At 42.6% G+C, this 19,046-nt stretch overlaps 1 protein-coding gene across 1 annotated transcript in view; it reads right to left on the bottom strand.

The window, feature by feature from the left end:
• Window positions 1-18,289, bottom strand: part of TMEM156 (transmembrane protein 156) — a 61,609-nt gene extending 43,320 nt beyond the window's left edge. The window contains exons 1-2 of the mRNA XM_075545003.1: window positions 18,202-18,289; window positions 3,839-4,108 (exon numbers count right to left, since the gene is read on the bottom strand). Of these exons, the coding sequence (XP_075401118.1) occupies window positions 3,839-4,108; window positions 18,202-18,289 (358 nt within the window). The remainder of the gene's footprint in view (window positions 1-3,838; window positions 4,109-18,201) is intronic.
• Window positions 18,290-19,046: the final 757 nt, after the last annotated feature.

Here is a 19,046-nt window from a genome sequence, read left to right as displayed (position 1 = left end):
ACATCATTACGGGTCCGGTAGGCGCAATTGTACAGCGACTGCCGGTAGGCGCAATTGTACAGCGATAATAGGCAAAGATCATAGTAAAGTTATAGAGAGCATGAGAGATAGAAGTATTGAACTAAATGGAGTCAGACACGATTCATGGTAGCATGCTCACCTCTGCTCTGCTAGATGGTCCACGTGGAGGGAGAGAGTCTCTTTAATGTTAGCCCAAGCTTTTTATATTCTCCAGGGACGTGCAAGCCCCCTAGTCACAGGTGAGTACAAACATCACAGGGAAGGGTTGTGCCATAGGTAATACAGTAATGAGAAGGGTGGTCTAGGGACATACATGCAATACGTGCCACAGAGTCAGTTTGGCCTGTTCCCTGACTCAGTTGATAGAGATCATTATTGGTAGGGTGAGAACGCTTGGCCACAGGCCTCAAGGAGGAATAGCTTATTGTCCCCAGTAGCAGGGAGTGAGGCCTGCCATGTAGTCTGGTTGACTAACTGTCCTAGAGGCCTACCCTGTAGTCTGGTGACTAACTACCCTGGGGAGGATGTCTGTAAGCGTTTGACCTCTCCCCACAAGAAAGCAGAGAAGGATCACTCACGAGCCGCCAAGCCTTCAAACACTTCCCAACTCCATAGCATCCTATGGGGTGTCCTGAATTCCAGCCTGGAATACTTAAAGTCCTGCCTAAGAACTCAGAGAAAGACAAGTGATACTTCATCCAGAGTCCATGCAAAGAAGTCTTGTGTTCATTTTCAAACAATACGTGTCCATGTGGAGCGATACCAGAAACAACGGGGGAAAAAGATAAAAAGAAACAGCTGGGATCAGAGGATGTGGGAGGGGGTGGAGCACAAGGGCTGCTGGTGGTGTATACAACTCTTTTCAGAAATGGTTTGACGGTGGAACTGTATGATATGTGACCACTGTATGAAGAAAACTAACAGAAAGAAGGAGGAGGAGGAGGAAGGAGAAGAAGAAGACACCAGACTTGGTCTATGGTTACGCTGGGTGGAGGAGGAAGAGTTTGACTTAGGGGCATTGAGTTCATTTTAATGGCGGTGGAACAATTTGGAGAGGGATGACAATAGTGGTCGTACGACAAAAACAGTGTAATCAGTGCCACTGGATTATACATATTAGTTGTTGAATTGGCGAATGTTTTGCTGTATATATTTTTTTGCCAGAATTGAAAAAAAAATACATAAATGAGTACAGAGAAAAGGGAGACATTCTAAAATCGATTGTGGTAAAAATAGCACAACTCTTCTTTTTAAAAAAATCATTTTGAAGTCTCTTACAGCTATTATAACAATCCACACATCAATTATATCAATCACCTTTCTGCATATGTTGTCATCATCATTTTCAAAGCATTTCTTTCTACTTGAGCCCTTGGTATGAGCTCCTCTTTTTTCCATCTCTCCCCTACCCTCCCGCCCTCGTGAACCCTTGATAAATTATAAATAATTATTATTTTTATCTCTTACAACCCCTCTTGATACGGTTGAACTATTGAATTGTATAATATGTGCATGAAGTGCTAATAAACCGATTTTTTTTAAACTTGGCTGAGAATGGAGAAGCAATAAATGCGATACTTAGTTTTGAGGTCACCACTGTATTATATTACTCAAGAATCTCAGTGCCAGTGAAGGTCCATGAAGAGGGCAGGCATGAAGACGGCAACAGGCCAGGCAGAGCCTCATCACCATCACAGAGAGGCCCTATGGGTCAGAGGAGACTGGTCCGCGAATAACCACCACCGGGTGAGCTGCTTGGGATATAGTAATTTAAAATCAAACCCACTGCCACTGAGTCACAACCAACTCAAAACCACCACCACCGCCACCACCTCAGAAAACCCTCAGATTCACTGCTTCTGAGTCACAGCTGACTGGGGCCAGCCCTATAGGCTAGAGTAGAATTGCTTCTACAGGATCCGAGGCTAAATCCTTCTGGGCGTCAAAAGCCTCATCTTTCTCCTGAGGAGCAGCGGGCAGTTTCTAATTGCTGACTTTGCAGTTGGCACCGGGGCTCATGGTATTTTCCTAAATAAAGTATTTGATTTTTCAGTGATCCAAATGGACTCTATTTAGCGAAATAGTCCGTGTTGATCGCATAATGATACAAAGTTCAGCATGGCTCTGCAGGCCATAGTTCTGTTTATTTGATACATGTTTATTGAGTGCATAGTAAGTATCAGACATTATGCTGTGAACTAGAAACATAGTAGTGAGTTAACTCAAAGTCCTTGATTAAAAAATGTTTGTGGAGAATCATACGTGTGAAAACATAACTCCTATGAAAAACAAAAACTCACTGCTATCAAGTAAATTCTGACTCATAGTGACCCTATAGGATAGGGTAAAACTGCCCCTGTGGGTCCAAAGCTGTAATTCATTTTTTAATCATTTTATTGGGATCTCTTATAACATTTCATACATCAAGTGTATCAAACTTATTTGTACATATGTTGCCATCATCGTTTTCTAAACATTTAATTTCTATTTGAGCCCTTGGTATCAGCTCCTCTTTTTTTCCCTCCCTCCCCCACTCTCCCATCCTCATGGGCCCTTGATGAATTATACATTATTTTTTTCATATCTTACACTGACCACTGTCTCCCTTCACCCACATTTCTGTTGTTCACCCTGGGGGAGAAGGGGCAGAATTATGCATCTATGCAATGCATCTATGCAATTATGCATCTATGCAATGAGTCCCCCCTTTCGCCCCTCCACTGACCTTTCTCCTATCCTCCTGGTATTGCTACTCCCATTTCTGTTCCTGAAGGGCTTATCTGACCTGGATTCTATGTGTCATGAGCTCTTATCTGTACCAGTGTACATGCTCCGGTCTAGCCAGAACTGAAAGACAGGTCTGGGGTCATGATAGTGGGGGGTGAGGAAGCCTCAAGGACTAGAGCAATATTGTGTGTTTCATTGGTGCTATGCTGTGCCCTGGTTGACTCATCCCTTCCTTGTGACCCTTCTGTGAGGGGATGTCCTATTGTCTACAAATGGGCTTGAGGTCTCTACTCCAACCCCCCTTGTTCTCAACAGCATTTATGTTCATTTATTTGTTTTGGGTCTTCTGGTGCCTGTTACCTGATTCCGTTGACACCTCACGATCACACAGGCTGGTGCACTTCTTCCATATGAGCTTGTTGCTTCTCTGCTAGATGGCCGCTTGTTTAACTTCAAGTCTTTAAGACCCCAGACACTATACTTTTAATAGCCAGGCACCATCAGCTTTCTTCACCACATTTGCTTATGCACCCATTTTGTCTTCAGCAATCGTGTCAGGAGGGTGAGCATCACAAAATGCCAGGTTTTTAAAACAAAGTGTTTTTATGTTGAGGGGGGGCTTGTGTAGAGGCTGCAAGACTAAGACTGTAGCTTTTTATGGGAGTAGACAGCCTCCTCTTTCTCCCTGTAAAGTGTGATCAATGTTAGGCAGGAGGAGGCACAAATGTATCAAGGATTCAATGCCCTTTAGAGAATCAAAGCTTCATTTCCCATAAGACCCTACAGCTTAACTTAGAAATATTTTAGGAGGAAAATGTGTACCTTCAGAGACAGCATGCTAAATAATTCTTTCACCATTAAACATATCTGAATTATTGTGGTATTTTGATGTATTTCAAGAATGGCATTCTGTTTCCAATAAGCCAAAATAGCAAGGAAGAGCAATGCCCAAAGACCCTGCAAGTTATCTTTCAAGGGTCCCACCAGGGAGCATCCAGTGCCTGGGGTTTAACATTGAATGTATTATTAATACTTTCTTAAAAGAATCATTATCCATGATAAAATCCCTTCTCACTTTCACTTTTTTTACCTTTTGGTGATTGTTCCTGAGAATTAAAATCCATGTCTTCTTTGGACTGGCAAACCAAACATGAGGAGCACACTTTGAACTCGCTCAGGATCTCTTGGCAAATCCTGGTGACGTTTTGAAAATCGGAGTGATTTAGAAAGATGCCTCTAAAAACCTGAGTCTCTCTGACTGGCCGCAGCAGAGTCATGGAAGAAAAATTTAACAGGGACTGTGAATAGGTCAAATTAGTCTGCAAACACATTTCTAGACACGATAGTTCCAACATGTTGTCTGAAAGGAAAAAGAAAAACATTTTTTTACTATGAAATCTTGGACACTTGATATTCAAACAAAACAACAGAGTCCAAGTTTTTCTTGGACAGATTCAGTAAGTTTTCACCTGAATTTGATAAGCGCTGCTACATTTAGTTACCCCTGGATCAATACACACGATCACCCAATATGGAGAAAAGCTGGAAGTTTTTAAGGATTTCAGTTTACTTGGATTCACAATCAATTATCTTAGAAGCAGCGGTGAAGAAATCCAGTGACATATTACATTGGGCAAATCTGCTGCAGAAATGTCTTTAAGTTGTTAAAAAGCAAAGAGGTCACTTTGAGGACTAAGATACATTTCAGCCAAGTTATGTTATTTTCCATTGTCCCAAATGCAGGTAAAAACTGGACAATGAATATGGAAGACCAAAGAAGAATTGATGAGTTTGTTTTGGTTGTTGGGAAGAATATTGAATACACTACGAAGTCCCAGAAAAAGTGCAATCAGGATGCAACTTAGTGGAGAGGAGAGTACATTTTCATTTCAAGTATTTGGGACATGCTCTCAAAAGGAGCTGATCCCTGGGTATGGATGCCAGGCTTGGTAATCTAAAGAGAGGAAGACTCTCAAGAGGTGAATCGGCACAGTGATGGCAGCAATGGGCTCAAACAAAGCAACGATTGCAAGATTGGCATCAACTCAAACCCAAATTCACCGCCCTCAAGGCAAGGCAGTCTCACAACCCGGTAGGACAGGGTGGAACTGCCCGTGTGGGTTTCTGAGGCTGGAATTCTTCACGGGAGTAGAAAGCCTCTTCTTTCTCACACAGACCAGCTAGTGGTTTCAAACTGCTGACCTTACAGCTAGCAACCCAATGAGTAGCCACTACACCACCAGTGCTCCTAGGTGAGCTCGGCACAGGACCAGGCAAATGTTTATTTCGATGGTGCATGGGTCATTATCAGTCAGGACTCAGTCAATGGCATCTAACGTTATATTTTTATTATTTAATGATAAATTACCAGTCCTCTATCTTGGAAATTACTTCTGTAATAATTTCTATTTAATTTCCAGCTATAAAAGATGTCATACTTGAATTGCTATAAAAGCTTGGGGGGAAGGAATGCATGAAATTTTACTCACATACACAATTTTATAATATAATAAATTTATAATCAAATTGTAAGTGTAATAAAAAATGTAATAATGTCTCAGGGAAAAGATGAAAATGTACCATCTGATGGAACTGTATAATCGATAGCTTTTTTATGTGACGAAGGCACACGGAAAGCTTATTTTTGCCATCATTCCATTTCCTTGCTGACACTTTTTATCTTATGAAATTCTCAACTTCTTGAATTTATATTCCAAACCATAGAATTTCAAAGGGAGATAGAAATTTATACCGTCAATCTTGCAGTCTTCTTATTCAATAAATGACCAACTGGGTTTTTGAGAATTGATGACTATCTTTTATATTTGACTAGAAGGACATTTTATGGTGGCTTTTAAAGCTTGGTTTTAAATAATTCAATTGAAAAAGAAATAAATAGAGGGCACATCCTCTCCTGATATCATTTTTAGAAATAAATAAATCCTACTCAATCATTTTGTCACCAGGTAGGCTATATTCGCATCTCCATAGACAAGGATTTATGAATTTAACTACAGCCATTAATTTTGCTGGGAGTCAGACCTCCAAATGCTCACTCCCCAACTTCGAAATGCAGTCTATAATTGCTCCAGCCCTACGACTGACACTCCCCGAGGAAGTTTATGGAATAAGAAATAGAATTCGAAAAATGCATCACGGTGCAGGACCAATGAATGGCCTCTCAGGCTATTTTCTCATTTTAAATAACAAAAACGAGTAAGTGTGAAGAAATATCAGCTACCACTATTTCCTTTTAAATCTTTTATTGCAATAATAAGCCAAACATAAACATATGAAAATGCTTCTGTGCTGGTTAAAGAATAGTAAACGTGAACCAAGCACCCACATGAGTAACATCTCTGAAGCACCCTGTGCCTTCCTCTCCCTAGACTTGCCTTCTTTCCCGAAGAGTCGGCACTCCTGGGATGGAGTGTTCACCCCCCTGCGTCTCATAAACTAACCAGAATATATGCATTCCTGAACGACACTCTCATTTTTCATGCTTTTGTTAGTATATAAAATACACTGTGCTATCCACTTGCAATTTGGGTTTGTTTGGTTTTGTTTTATTTTGCTGTTGGCTTTTTGTTGTTATTGCTGTGTTTGCTTAATATATTTCAGTCATGTCGATGCACGTAACTCTAATTAATTATTATCATATGCTTTTTATTGAACATATGAAAATGGATTCATCCTACACTTAGCATTTGTTCCTAATCTTGCTGTTATGAAAAATGTTGCCGTGGCCTGGACCTCTTACTGTACATTACTGGTAGGCATGTGAAAGTCTGCTTTAACTGGTTGTTTTTAAGCCCTCTGTACCTTTCATGTTCTGTGGAATTTCTGTTCATTTGTCCTCTTAGGTTTCCGGAGTCTGAGAAGTTCTCTCACTGAGCCTATAAAATGTGCATCCAATCTCATTCTAGATGTTGCCTCTCCTCACTTCTGCTTCTATCTTTCTGTCTCTGTGAATCTCTGTGCTGCAGTCTGGGCAAAGTCTTCAGATCAATATTCCAATTAATTTATCATTCAGTTGTGGCTAATCTGTTTACTCCATTCTTTGTGCTTCTAAATTCTTAGTACTTCACAATTAAAAGTTTGAATGGTTTCTTTCCCAAATCTGCCTGGGTATTTTTAGTAAAGATGTTGCCTTTTGTTCCTCCTGTTAAAACATGCATTGTAACACATACGCCATTTCTAAAGGGACAATTCAATGACCTTGGTTACACTCTTCAATCTGGAACCCAGTCTCACCTTCCTTTTCCAAATTCTTCCTCCCCCTTTACTATAAATTCACTGCCTCTCTAAGCTTCCGGTCTGACCTTTCAAGTTGCCGTCATCAATTTGATGCCATCTGCACGGTTCTTTTAAGAAACACAATGCTCGACTGCCTGCTCACTTTCAATATTTCAGAGCTCTCTTTTATTTGTGGAACCATATCGGATGTGCTTATTTTATATTCCATATCTTATCATTCTAACATCGGAGTCCTTTGAAGATCTGATGTTTGTTTTCTGTTTCTCGCGACTCTTCCTGGTTGAGTCATCATGTGTTTCAGGATGTTTGGCAGTGGCTCGTTTTCTGGGGGCATTTAACTGGAGAAATGATTTGAGACTGGATCTAAAGGTGTGTTCCTCCAGGAGTATTGGTGTTTGTTTGCCCTTCCTTGGTGTCTGTTAATACGATCCAACTGAAAAGGCTTTCATTAAATCCTTGAATTGGGCTTTTCATTTTCACAGGCAATGACTCCCAGAATCCAAAGTATGACCACTTTAGACAATTAAACCTTACAGAGAAGTTGAACTCCGTTGTTGGTGCTGCTGTTGTTAGGTGTCATTGAGTCCACTCTGACCCACTGCGTCCTTACCCACAAGAGAACGGAACACTGCCCTGTCCTGCGCCATCCTCACAATTGGCCCCATGCTTGCGCCCACTGTTGCCGCCACTGAGTCAATCCATCTCATGAAGGGCCTTCTTCCTTTTTTGCTGCCCCTCTACTTTACCAAGAATGATGTCCTTCTTCAGGGACTGGCTCTCCTGACAACATGTCCAAAGTATGTAACACACGTCGCACTCTCCTTGCCTCTGAGGAGGACTCTGGCCGTGCCTCTTCCTATGCAGATTTGCTTAGCCTCTGGGCAGCCGTGGTATGTGCAATATTCTTTACCAGCACCACCATTCAGACGCATCAGTTCTTCTCTTCCTTATTCAAGGCCCAACTTTCACATGCCTTTGAGGCAATGCAAAGTCAGGCCCACCTTAGTCCTCAAAGGAACCTCTCTACTTTCCCACACTCCAAAGAGATCTTGTGCAGCAGATTTGCCCAGTGTGTCATTGGATCTCTGCTGCTTCCACAGACATGGAGGATCCAAGCAGGACAAAATCCTTCACAACTTCAAACTTTTCTCCACTTAACATGATGTTCCCTATTCGTCCAGTTGTACGGATTTTGGTCTTCTTTACTTTGAATCATAATCCACGCTAAAGGCGGCAATTCTTGGTCTTCATCCGCAAGGGCCTCATGTCCTCCTCACTTTCAGCAAGCAAGGTGGTGTCATCTGCATATCGCAGGTTGTTAATAAGCCTTCCTCCAATCCTGATGTCGCACTCTTCATTTAATCCAGCTTCTCTGAGGATTTCCTCAGCAGACAGATGGAAAAGGTACGGTGAGAGGATACAACTCTTTTGCACACCTTTCCTGATTTGAAGCCATGCACAATGCCCTTGTTCTATTAGCACAACTGCTCTTGATCCAGGTACAGGTTCAGCATGAGCCCAATGAAGTGTTCTGGAATCTCCATTCTTCTCAAGGCTAGTCACAGATTTAGCATCACAGTACAACAAATGGGCAGACAACTGGTGGGTCTACAAGGTAGCACGTGGGACCTATGGAACTGACTCCACGGCGAAGAGGTTTTTTCTGTTTGCAAGCTCTCAGGAAAGGCTTTTTTTCTCTGTCCCACACACAGCTCAGACGAAGGCAGGTGAGTTTCTTCACAGCCAGGCAGGATTGTTTCTGGGAGTTCCTTTTCATGAAACCTGTCACCTTTCAGTGTCCGTCTTGGGTTTTTCTCCTCCGTTCTGCTATACATGGCCCAATGAGAGTGAGATAGTAGGCCACCAGGAACTGCTTAATCCTCCTGAGGCAACCAAGTCTTGCATGTTTGCTTATGCACCTGAATCTGCAAGTGCTCATTATTTTTTGACCTCTGAGAAAGCTTCTTATGTCTTAGCAGCTCACCTATGTGTGTTTTAAAGTTTCAAATTATGTTTTATCTTGCATTTTTAGATGGTTTGTATCGGGAGTATTTTTCAGGATGTGACTGGCAGAAATAGACATTTCAAGTCCCTGCTGACCTTTAAAAAGAAGTGAGAATTTATAATAAAATCTTCGTGGTTTGGCACACAGCAGGAGCTCCAGAAACTTCTCTATGTCAAGTCAGACTTTTCCAGTACCTAGGCTACTCCGCTGCTCATTAGTTGTCAGGCACCTTTGGGAAAAGTGTGAGTTATTTCAGACTTCATGAAGGCAACGTATAATTGCTTCAGTCTATTCAATGTAAACTAGAGAAAACAAGGAAATGTTGCCACCAGTCTGGAGAAGTGTTTGGCAGACCCTTACAAAATTAAATCTACCCAGCTATGCACCCCTCACAAAGAGAAAATAAAATATCTCCTGCTGCCAAGCTCATTCTGACTCACAGTGACAGTAGAGGATAGAGCTGCCCCGTGTGATTTCCTTCCAGCAGAGCGGGCTGGTGGGTTAATATTTACAGCAGTCAAGTGCTTAACCACTTCACTGCCAAGGCTTTTCCACTACTAGGGAGTCCCTGCGTCCCTGCAATGGTGAGGTTTGATGTAAACGTGGGAGGGTCATGAGTCTCTCATGGTATGATCTAACGTGGTGTGGTCAACTCCATGATGGGATCTTCTGTGAAACCATCACTCAGTTGATCTGGTCATGGTATTAATGGAGGGTGGTTTCCTTTGGGGGGTGGGCTACTTGTGTCTAGATTGAGAGTGTGGGAAAGCCAGCTCACTTCTACTACTGGACCTAGACCCTGCCTCTGCTTCACCGACCTCCTGTCATTACCACCTGCCCACCCTCCCCCCGGAGCCACAGTGAAATGTCCCCCATGGGTCCGTTCGACCAACCTCCAGTTTATTCAGCTCAGCACCCACCAGCCTGCGGTCTTCTCGCTTCATCTTCCTGTTTCCTGTTCCTCAGCCCCTGCAGCTACAGTAGTCAAGAGGAACCTTCAGCTTACATCTAACTCACAGACTTAAACTGGACTGGACTTACCTACTTCTACAACCGTGTGAAGGCATTTTTTATGTAAATCTCTTTCTATACACACACACGCCCAAGCAGCACTGGTTTTGAGTCTCTAGAAAAACCAGCCTAACACAGTTATCCAATAACCATATAAGCATATGTTCACACAAAGACCTGTGCACGGATGTTCATTGCTGTTATATCTATATATATATATATAAATTTTAACTATAAATTAAATCCAAAATGTGGCATATTTTTTATACAAGAAAGTGCTACTTAGTAAATTGTTAAATTCTTTTTTAAGGCAGTATTGATACAAGCAATAAGAGGAATGAAGCCCAATAATCTTGTTAAGCTAGCAAACAGACACTGATGATTCAATTTACATAGTGGGTTGTCGTCTAGCCACTAAACTCAAGGTTGGCAGTTCAAACCCACCATCAGCTTTGTGGGAGAAGGATAAGGTGATCTGCTAAAGATTTACAGCCTCAGAAGCCCTAGGGAGCAGTTCTACTCTGTCCTTCAGGGTCACTTTAAGTGGGTATCAGTTGATGGCAGTGGGTATTAGTGAAGATGAGTAGTTACATAATCTGTTGTCAATTTGAGACTTAAGAGTGAAGGGGTGGAGTCTAGCCTGTCAATCAGGTTGCAGCTTGATGACCTCATTTGGAGGCGCTAAGGAGATAAATAGCTCACTGGAGGCTGACACATGTGAGACATTCCTTCTGACAAGGCACATAGAGCCACACTAGAGCCCTGAAGTTGGAGGAGCCATATGGAGACCCCTGCCAGAATTGAGATGTTTCCACTGCCACTGGATCCATGAGACTTTCCACCCACTGGCCTATGATCTTCCTGCATTCGGTGTCATTGCATGTGTTGCGTGAGTCTGAAGAGCAATTTATAGACTGCTATCGACACATGGGCTAATATTGGACTATGGACTTGAACTGGACTGGATTAGGATGCTTTCTTAATATACAATTACTCTTTTATATAAAACTCTTTCTTATACACATATGAGTGTCTATGACTTTGTTTCTCTAGTCTACCCAGACTAACACAAAGTATGAGTAGAGACAGCACTAATCAGAAAGTTGCTTTGGGACTGGGGGAGCTTGATAGCAGAGGGCAAAAGGAATCTGCCTGGGTGGTGCCAACCTTCTAGATCTTGAACACATACAATTGTTAAAATTCATGAGACTAAACACTTAGAAGATGTTTCTATTGTATGAAAAATATACCTAAAATAATAACCAATTGAGTCTAAAGATCTGTGATCATGACTGAATATTTAGCATAATCCAGCAATTGTTAAATGCCAACTGCCAGACTAGCAAACGGTTTGGCTGCTGGATTTACATCGAGGCGGATATGCTCTTTGCCTTGGGCCACAGCGCTCTCTCTCTCTCTCTCTAAGAGTGGGCACAGAGTCAGAAATAGTATTCCAATAGCAAGACTCAAGCAGTTGCATTTCTATTTTGAGTCCAGAAATTTCTCTGAGGGGGAAAGGACGACAACCGCATCGTGTGGCCTGTAAGTGATACTCCGTGATGTTCACCCGATTGGGAGCAAGGGAGCCTAGAGAAGACCCCCATTTACTGGCGTAATGAGTGGGGAAGGCGGGGTGTTTGCTGGTGGTGGTGGGCGGGCTCGGTGAAAGGGTACGGCTTGGGTGACTTTTAACTTATTGCAGCAGTATTTGAAAGGCAGGTTTGGGACATAAGGAAAAGACTGCTCATCTCACTTGTCAAAACAAGGGAAGTAAGGGCACATGATAAAATTCCCCCTGGATAAAGCAAATGTGAGGAAAATGACTCAAGATAATGAGACACCTGTCTTTTAAGGGAAAGATTCTGAGAGAGAAATTGCACGGGCTGCGCAGCCTGCCTAGGGTAGGTTTGGGATGAGATGTTATGCTTCAAAAATGAAGGGGAAGAGGAGGGTGTTGTTACCTGGCCTGCCTGAATCACAGGAGGGTTGTGAGGATCAGATCACAACGGTTTGCTTCCTGATTGATTGCTCTCTTTGGTTGCATCGTGACTTACTGGCGCAGTGGTTAAGCAATCGACTGCTAGTCCAAAAGGTTGGTGCTTCAGACCCTGGCAGAGGCTCGCATCGCAGGGGGAAGACCCACGGCTTGACTTCTAAGGAGGACAGGCTGTGGGGCAGTTCCACGACTCCGAGTATTCATTCCACCTTCAAATACTCATGGAGTTCTTTCTACTGTAATGTGTACTGTCCCTCATCCTTGGAATACATCAGTGAACAAAACAGAGAACCTTAATTTTTGTGAAGTTTTGTTCAACTGGAGGACATCAGGCAATCACAAGTGTACACAGTAAGGAAATTATACAGGTAAGAAGGGTTGTGGAGGAAAAAAAGATGGAGTAACAGGAAGAAAAAACAAGAGGAAGTAATTTTTTTTTCATAAAATTAAAAAAAAAACAGAAAAGATATACTGAAAGAGCCTTTACCCATTTACCCACCAAAGTAATAAGAGCAGTAATTAAAAGAAATTCCAAACCAATTGTTGGAATTGTAACATAGTCGATGAGAACATGCGCCAAAGGTATGTAAAAGTCTCATATTCAGCCGTCTTGTTCTTAGTACATCTTGTCTAATGCATACATACATATAACTAAAGATGTTGTGTCAGTGTATGGTATACGAAGTACATGCCAATAAAACTGTTACCAAAAATAAACAAAAAGATCTTCAAGAGAAACAGAGATATTGTGTCAAGTCATTAGGAGCCCTGGTGGTGCAAAGGTTACGTGTGGGGCTGCTACCCGCAGGGTCTGCAGTTCGAAACTGCCAGCAGTCTGTTGGAGAAAGACTGGGCTTTCTACTCCCAGGAACAGTTACAGTGTCAGAAATGCACCCGGGAGGTCGCTATGAGTCAGCACTGATTTGATGGCAGAAAGGGTCAAATCATCAGCCTTGTTAATAACAATGATTTTTAAAAATTCAGTAAGAAGAAAACTTTTATGACACATTAATTTTACCCTTGATGATTCCTTGTTTCCAAAGATTTTTTAAATGATCTCTCTTGAAAAAGGATGCTAGGCCAAGATTAAAAGACTTCACATGTGTTAAAATGTGCTCACTTGTTTAAAAACCACACCTGGCTCATGTAAAGATGAGTAAAATTTGTCAGATTCTTAAAATTGTAACACGTCCTAAAAAGAGTATCTTCCAGACCTCGCTCGTTCTATCACAAATGAGCCGGTTAATAGAAAGAAAATAAAGTGACCGTTCTTGGAAAGCGAGGCCAACCCTGGAGGCGAATTCAGTGCTTCACAACTTGATCCGCTGGTCTGTGTGACACAGACATCAGGAAGGGGACATCTTTCGGGGTCTGTCCTACCATTTGAATGGGCCTGGCGTGACTTTCCTCTATGGGTCACTTCCTTTCATTTCACTGCTCAGGAAGTGTCAGCCGGAAAGGGAAATGGAAGCCAGGGAGTATCGTTTCTGTTAGTTTGGCTCTAAACAGTGCGTGAGGCAGTCCGAACAGCTGGAGACCACTAGGTTTGAGGTGTTTCCATGAGTGCTGTTCCCCGTGGCAGTCAGCTTCGCAGGCGGCCAGCCTGGCTGGGTCTCTAACCTCAGGAAGTCTTTCCGCCCAGTCACTGTGGGGGGAGGCAGACCAGGTGCTGGGCCCTGAGTGTGCAAGAAAAGGCTCAACGCCTCTTCAGTAACTTGGAAGGAAGCAAGGGGTACAATTAGATGGTAAAATTGCTTTGTCATAAAAGTTTTCTTCTTCTTGATTTTACTGAATGTCGGTAGGGGTTGGGTCAGCCCCTTCCATGGGACAAGTTCACAGACATTAAAGGGCAGGCGGGAGTTGTCCAGAGGGAGCAGGGCACAGTGGTTGGGCTGTGAGCCACACGGTCAGCCACTGCCCAGGAGACTAGACAGGGCTTTCCACGCCTGTTGAACGACGTAGGGACTCAGAAACTCACAGAGGAGCCAGTTCGACCCTGTCCTACAGGGACACTCTGAGTCCACTTCCACTGGATAGCAGTGAGTTTGGTTTGCAGTTGGAGGAATCGCCCACAAAAAATGGGGCCTCCTGAACCCCGATTGCCTGTAGCCGTGTGGAACTAACTGACTGCAATTTCTGGTTTCTGAAAATCTTAAGATAGCCATATGAGGAACTTTTATTTGAAAATCAATAGTAATTGCTTCTCTGAGACAGAGCTTGCACCAGCAGGCCAGGAGCGCTATGAAGTACTCCTTCCAACGAGAACAGCTGTTAGTCCTCTTTGCAAACTCAAACAGCGGGAGCAGCTTCCCCCAGACAGACCCAGAGCAGCCCTTCCGTTCCCACGGCACCTTTGCACTTAGCTATTTTACTCACTGGAATCCCTAGGTGGTTCCCCCCCACCCCCACCCCACCCCCCGCGGTTAACCAAACAGTAGGAGGTTCATGCCTACTCAGAGGTACCGTGAAAGAAAGGCCTGGCGACCCCAGCCACTGAAGACACTGTGGAACTCTGTTTTATTCTGAAACGTCTAAGGTCGCCATGGATCAGATTCAACTTGAAGGCATCTGGTGATTTATTTTTAAAATGACCATAAACTCACTGCCATCAAGAGGATTTTGACTTCCATTTCAACTCATCATAACCCTCTGGGACAGAGTAGAACTGCTGCCCCTGTGTGAGTCGGAGACTGGAAATCTTAGCCCTCAGGCTAGAAAGCCTTGTCTTTCTCCTGCACGGCAGTTACGGTCTGGAACTGCCGACCTTGTGCTAGCACCCAGGCTCTTATTACAATGGCCACATTACAGCTCATTATTTCCTCCCGGTGGACTGAAAGCTCCTCTTTAAAGCGGGAATATTGCCTTTTTCTCTTTGCATCTTGCTATCTTTGCATCCCCATGGTTAGGCACGTGGTTGGCACAGTGGATGGGTGAAATAATAAGTCATAATAATAAGTAAGTGATCACTGAAATTAACGGGAGAACAAACCAGTTCTCCCATATAGTTTAGGTCCAACAAAAACAGATGATCCATGCAGCACAGCTCCGTCAGTGCAAGATGCTCTGATTCAAAATATATCCACTCCCCTTTATAGCTTCAATATCTGCACATAGTATTAGTGTACCGGGCCATCATCCTGCCTGAGAATAAAGTCCACTAGGTTGAAAGGCTAAAAACACTGCCATAGACTCAGATACCTGGCCTGGAACGTACCCAGTGCAAATTCATTAAAAGCCTCAACCACTGCTGAAGAATGTGTTAACGTCCCTCTTTTTAGGCAACGGTGGCTTACACTGTGGAATTGCGATATTTGAATATTCCTCCTAATGATTATTCAGAGACCCAGATACATTCTTGATGAAAAAATGATCAAACACGGCGCTCTATTTTTACCCTAGGCCTTCAGAGGGTTTATTATTTTGAAATAAAATCTATTAAATCTCGTGAATACATTATTCCTCATTAAGGTTCTTTTGGAAGTTCATTTGACACATTAAAGATGGGCACAGTGAATAATTTATAAGCAAAATCATTTTATAGTATTTATCTTAGAAATTAGAGTGAATAGAACACAAGAGAAAGACGATTATTTTTAAAAGACATAATTGTGTGATAGAGAGGGAGAAAATAGGCAGGGGGATCTCTAGGTTATTTTTAGCATTCTTTTTTAGCATTTCCCAAACACTCTTAGCTTATCATCTAAGTCACTGGTTCTCAACCTTCCAAATGCCACGGCCCTTTACTACAGTTCCTCATGTTGTGGTGACCCCAATCATAACATTATTTTTGTTGCTACTTCATAACTATAATTTTGCTACTGTAATGAGTCGGGCAACCCCTGTGAAAGGGTCGTTCGACCCCCAAAGGGGTCACAACCTATAGGTTGATAACCACTAAGCTAAGTAAATTTTTCAGGTATTCATTGCATGAAATACAGAAGATGACAAGTCAATTCATTGACTACACTGACAGTAGTCCTGATTTTAAGAACTACTAACAAAAAAGCACAGATAAAAAATAAAATGAAATAAAAATAAATTTAATTTAAAAAGCACATCTATATTGTCAAATCTCTGTAGTTGGCTCAGATAGGAGTTCAAAAATGATATTCAATAAAAACGCTCCTGGGGGACCCAAAATCATTGGATAGTGCACGTGCAAAACATTTTGTCTAATAATTAGTTTTGCGGTGGGGGTTTGCTTTGTTTTGTGTATGATTCCTTCTATTACTAAATAATATTCCATTTTCGAGCAAACTGGTTTGTTGGCTCCAAGCTGGATTTCTTTGAAACAAAATCCTCCAAAAAAAGCTCAAAAGCGTTTGAGAGGAAATATCTCCTCTGTTCTTTGACCAGGAAAAGAGAAACAAACTGCTCTTTTAAGTCGGAGGGAGGGAGGAAAGGGCGTGCGGAGCTGATGGAATCAGTTATGAAACAAAAAGGACAAAGCTCACTACGATGGCTCATTATGGACCAGCTTACGGACAAGTGACGTGTGACGTCAGACCAGGGAGATTGGACTCGGGAGGACTTTATGTAAGCCCCTGCTTGCATAGTAGAAGAGGCACTCAAACTCCCAAGTGTGTCTCTTTATCAACTTATAAACGTATTCCAACATCTTCTTTCTGCCCACAACTACCCCAAAGGCCTTGGTCAACTGGGAGAAACCTCAGCCCGCCCCAAAGAAAAACAGCATATGTTCTTACAACCAAAAGTTATCATAAAGCACAATAGTTCATTCCATCTTTTTTATCCTTAGCAAACAGCTTATTCAATCTTTTTATCTTTAGTAAATAGTTTATTAACTCTCCTGTGCAGCCGTGAGGTGAGTGTTGAGTTGCCTGCTGACTGAGTGGGGACCAGCTACGCTTTGGAGAAAGGTGAGGGAGGCTGTCTGTCTGCTTCTGTGATGATTTAGGCCTTGAAAACTCTAGGGAGCAGTTAGACTGTTTTCACCATCCCGGGGAGTGGCTGTGACCTGGCTTTCCGTTAAATCCAGGCTGAATTGTTGGAGGTGCTTTAGTCAGTGGTGGCAGTGGTGGTCACATTTTGGTGCATCTCGTTATGAGGCCTGCTGCTGAGGGAACCAGTCTGTGAGCTTCCGACCCTTCATCTTCTGAACAACTGCTTCAACGCTGAAAGAGACGCCTTGAACCTGACTCTTTATAACATGTCCACCCAAGGAAGTCACGCCTTCAGAATATAGAGTTGCTTAATCGAAGCATCATAATGCCAGCAAATCCAGGACCTTGGAAAACGCCATCATTCACAAAGTGGCGGAGTCACAGGATTTACTTAAAGGCAAATCTTTATAGCTGGCTTCTTCGCATCATGCATATGCCACATTCAGCAATCATTGCGATATGACATTAGCAAAAATATGTTCACGTCTCGACTTAGCCTGGTGTATTGACAGCATTAAATAATCGAGGGAGCCAAGTACCCAATATAACTTTTCTGGGTTTTAATCAAATGCATATGATAACTTTTCAATGAGAAGGCACGCCATTTTCTTTTGTACTTTTAAAAAACTGTCGTTACATGCTAGAGAGCACAATCTCCAGTCAAACAATCATCTTCACATTTTTGAACATGTTATGGACTACAGAAACAATGTCAGTGTATGTCCACTGGCTTTCATAATCTAGACCTCGATCATCGTCTCTCAGTTCTCTGGGGCTGTTCAGACTTGATTTTGTCCCATTTTCCTCTCATCAAAACACACACACAGTCACATCCACTTACATTTGCACCCACAGATTTTTCACTGTCTTTTGAAGGTATCTAAAAGCAGCCTTAAATTATTTCCCCAAAGTAGTGATGATGGAGAGAATCCAACCACATTTTAATACCAAAAAAAAAAAAAAAAAGAAAGCCCCTTTCCTGATCGAATTACAGAACACAAAAGTAGGGAACGCTTGAAGGAAATGGTTGTAACGTGCAAGATCATGTAATGAGATGATTGTACCCTCGATGTTTCAAAGCACAGCCACACATTTCCAATATTGGCTTTTCACTTGTTTTTAAGTAAACTATCCTAGTTCAGGGCTACTGCGTACTATGAGGTTACTAAACTCAGGACCAGCCAGCTCGAATGAGTGTTCTTTTAATTTTTAAGACTTTCAGAAGCCCCTTGAGCAGTCTTTTTTTTTAAAAAAAGAAAGAATAGAGATCATGTACTCACCTCCTGGTGTCTTGAAATAGTCTGGCAAAATCAAAATGATTGTGATAACTACTGCCAAAATTAGTTTAAGGAGGGCTGTTTTTGTCATGTCTTTTCACATGACACAAATGTGCTCCTACCCAGGACATTGAAGATGGGTTTCTTCCGGCTTTTCATTTCATCTCTGTGGTGCATGTGAAGTTAACATGATTAACCGCATATTCACTTCCTTTGAGTAAGACTTTAAAAAAACTCCAAAAAAACCCACTAGAGGCCTTCTGCCTAGACTTCTGCATTTTGAGTCACTTTGCATAACGAGAGCTGCCCTCTAAGCAGCACTTTCAAACTAGCCCCTACCCCAGGAAGACAAGTACACAGGATCACAAGAGGCAGAGGGTGCTTGTCTGATCTAATCTAGCAGCTATTTGCTATTGGTTCGCCAATCTGTGTGAGCAAATCTGAACCCACAATGTTGTTGCTGTTGTTGTCGTGCCATCCTCACAATTGTTCTTAGGTTGGAGCCCGCTGTGGCAGGCACCGTGTCAATCCACTTCCTGGGTGGAAGTCCTCTTTTTTGTTGTTCTTTGCTTTGCCAAGCACGATGCCCTTGGTTCAGGTTCTGGTCCCGTCTGACAACATGTGCAGAACACATGAGACATTCTGGCCAGCCACGCTTCTAGGAGCATTCTGGCCGTTCTTCCGAGATAGATGCGCTTGTTCACCTGATGGTTCACGGCACTTTTCCTCTTCTTTGCCAGCACCATAATGCAACCCCATTACTTCTTCTTCAGTCCTCGTTATTCATTGTCCAACTTTCAGATGCTTACGACGCAACTGTAAATAACATGGCCTGGCTCTGGCATAAC

This window comes from Tenrec ecaudatus, chromosome 3 (assembly GCF_050624435.1).
Source record: "Tenrec ecaudatus isolate mTenEca1 chromosome 3, mTenEca1.hap1, whole genome shotgun sequence".
NCBI lineage: Eukaryota > Metazoa > Chordata > Mammalia > Afrosoricida > Tenrecidae > Tenrec > Tenrec ecaudatus.
The sequence above is the reverse complement of the archived record's forward strand: the minus strand, read 5'-3'. Positions and strand labels throughout refer to the sequence as shown.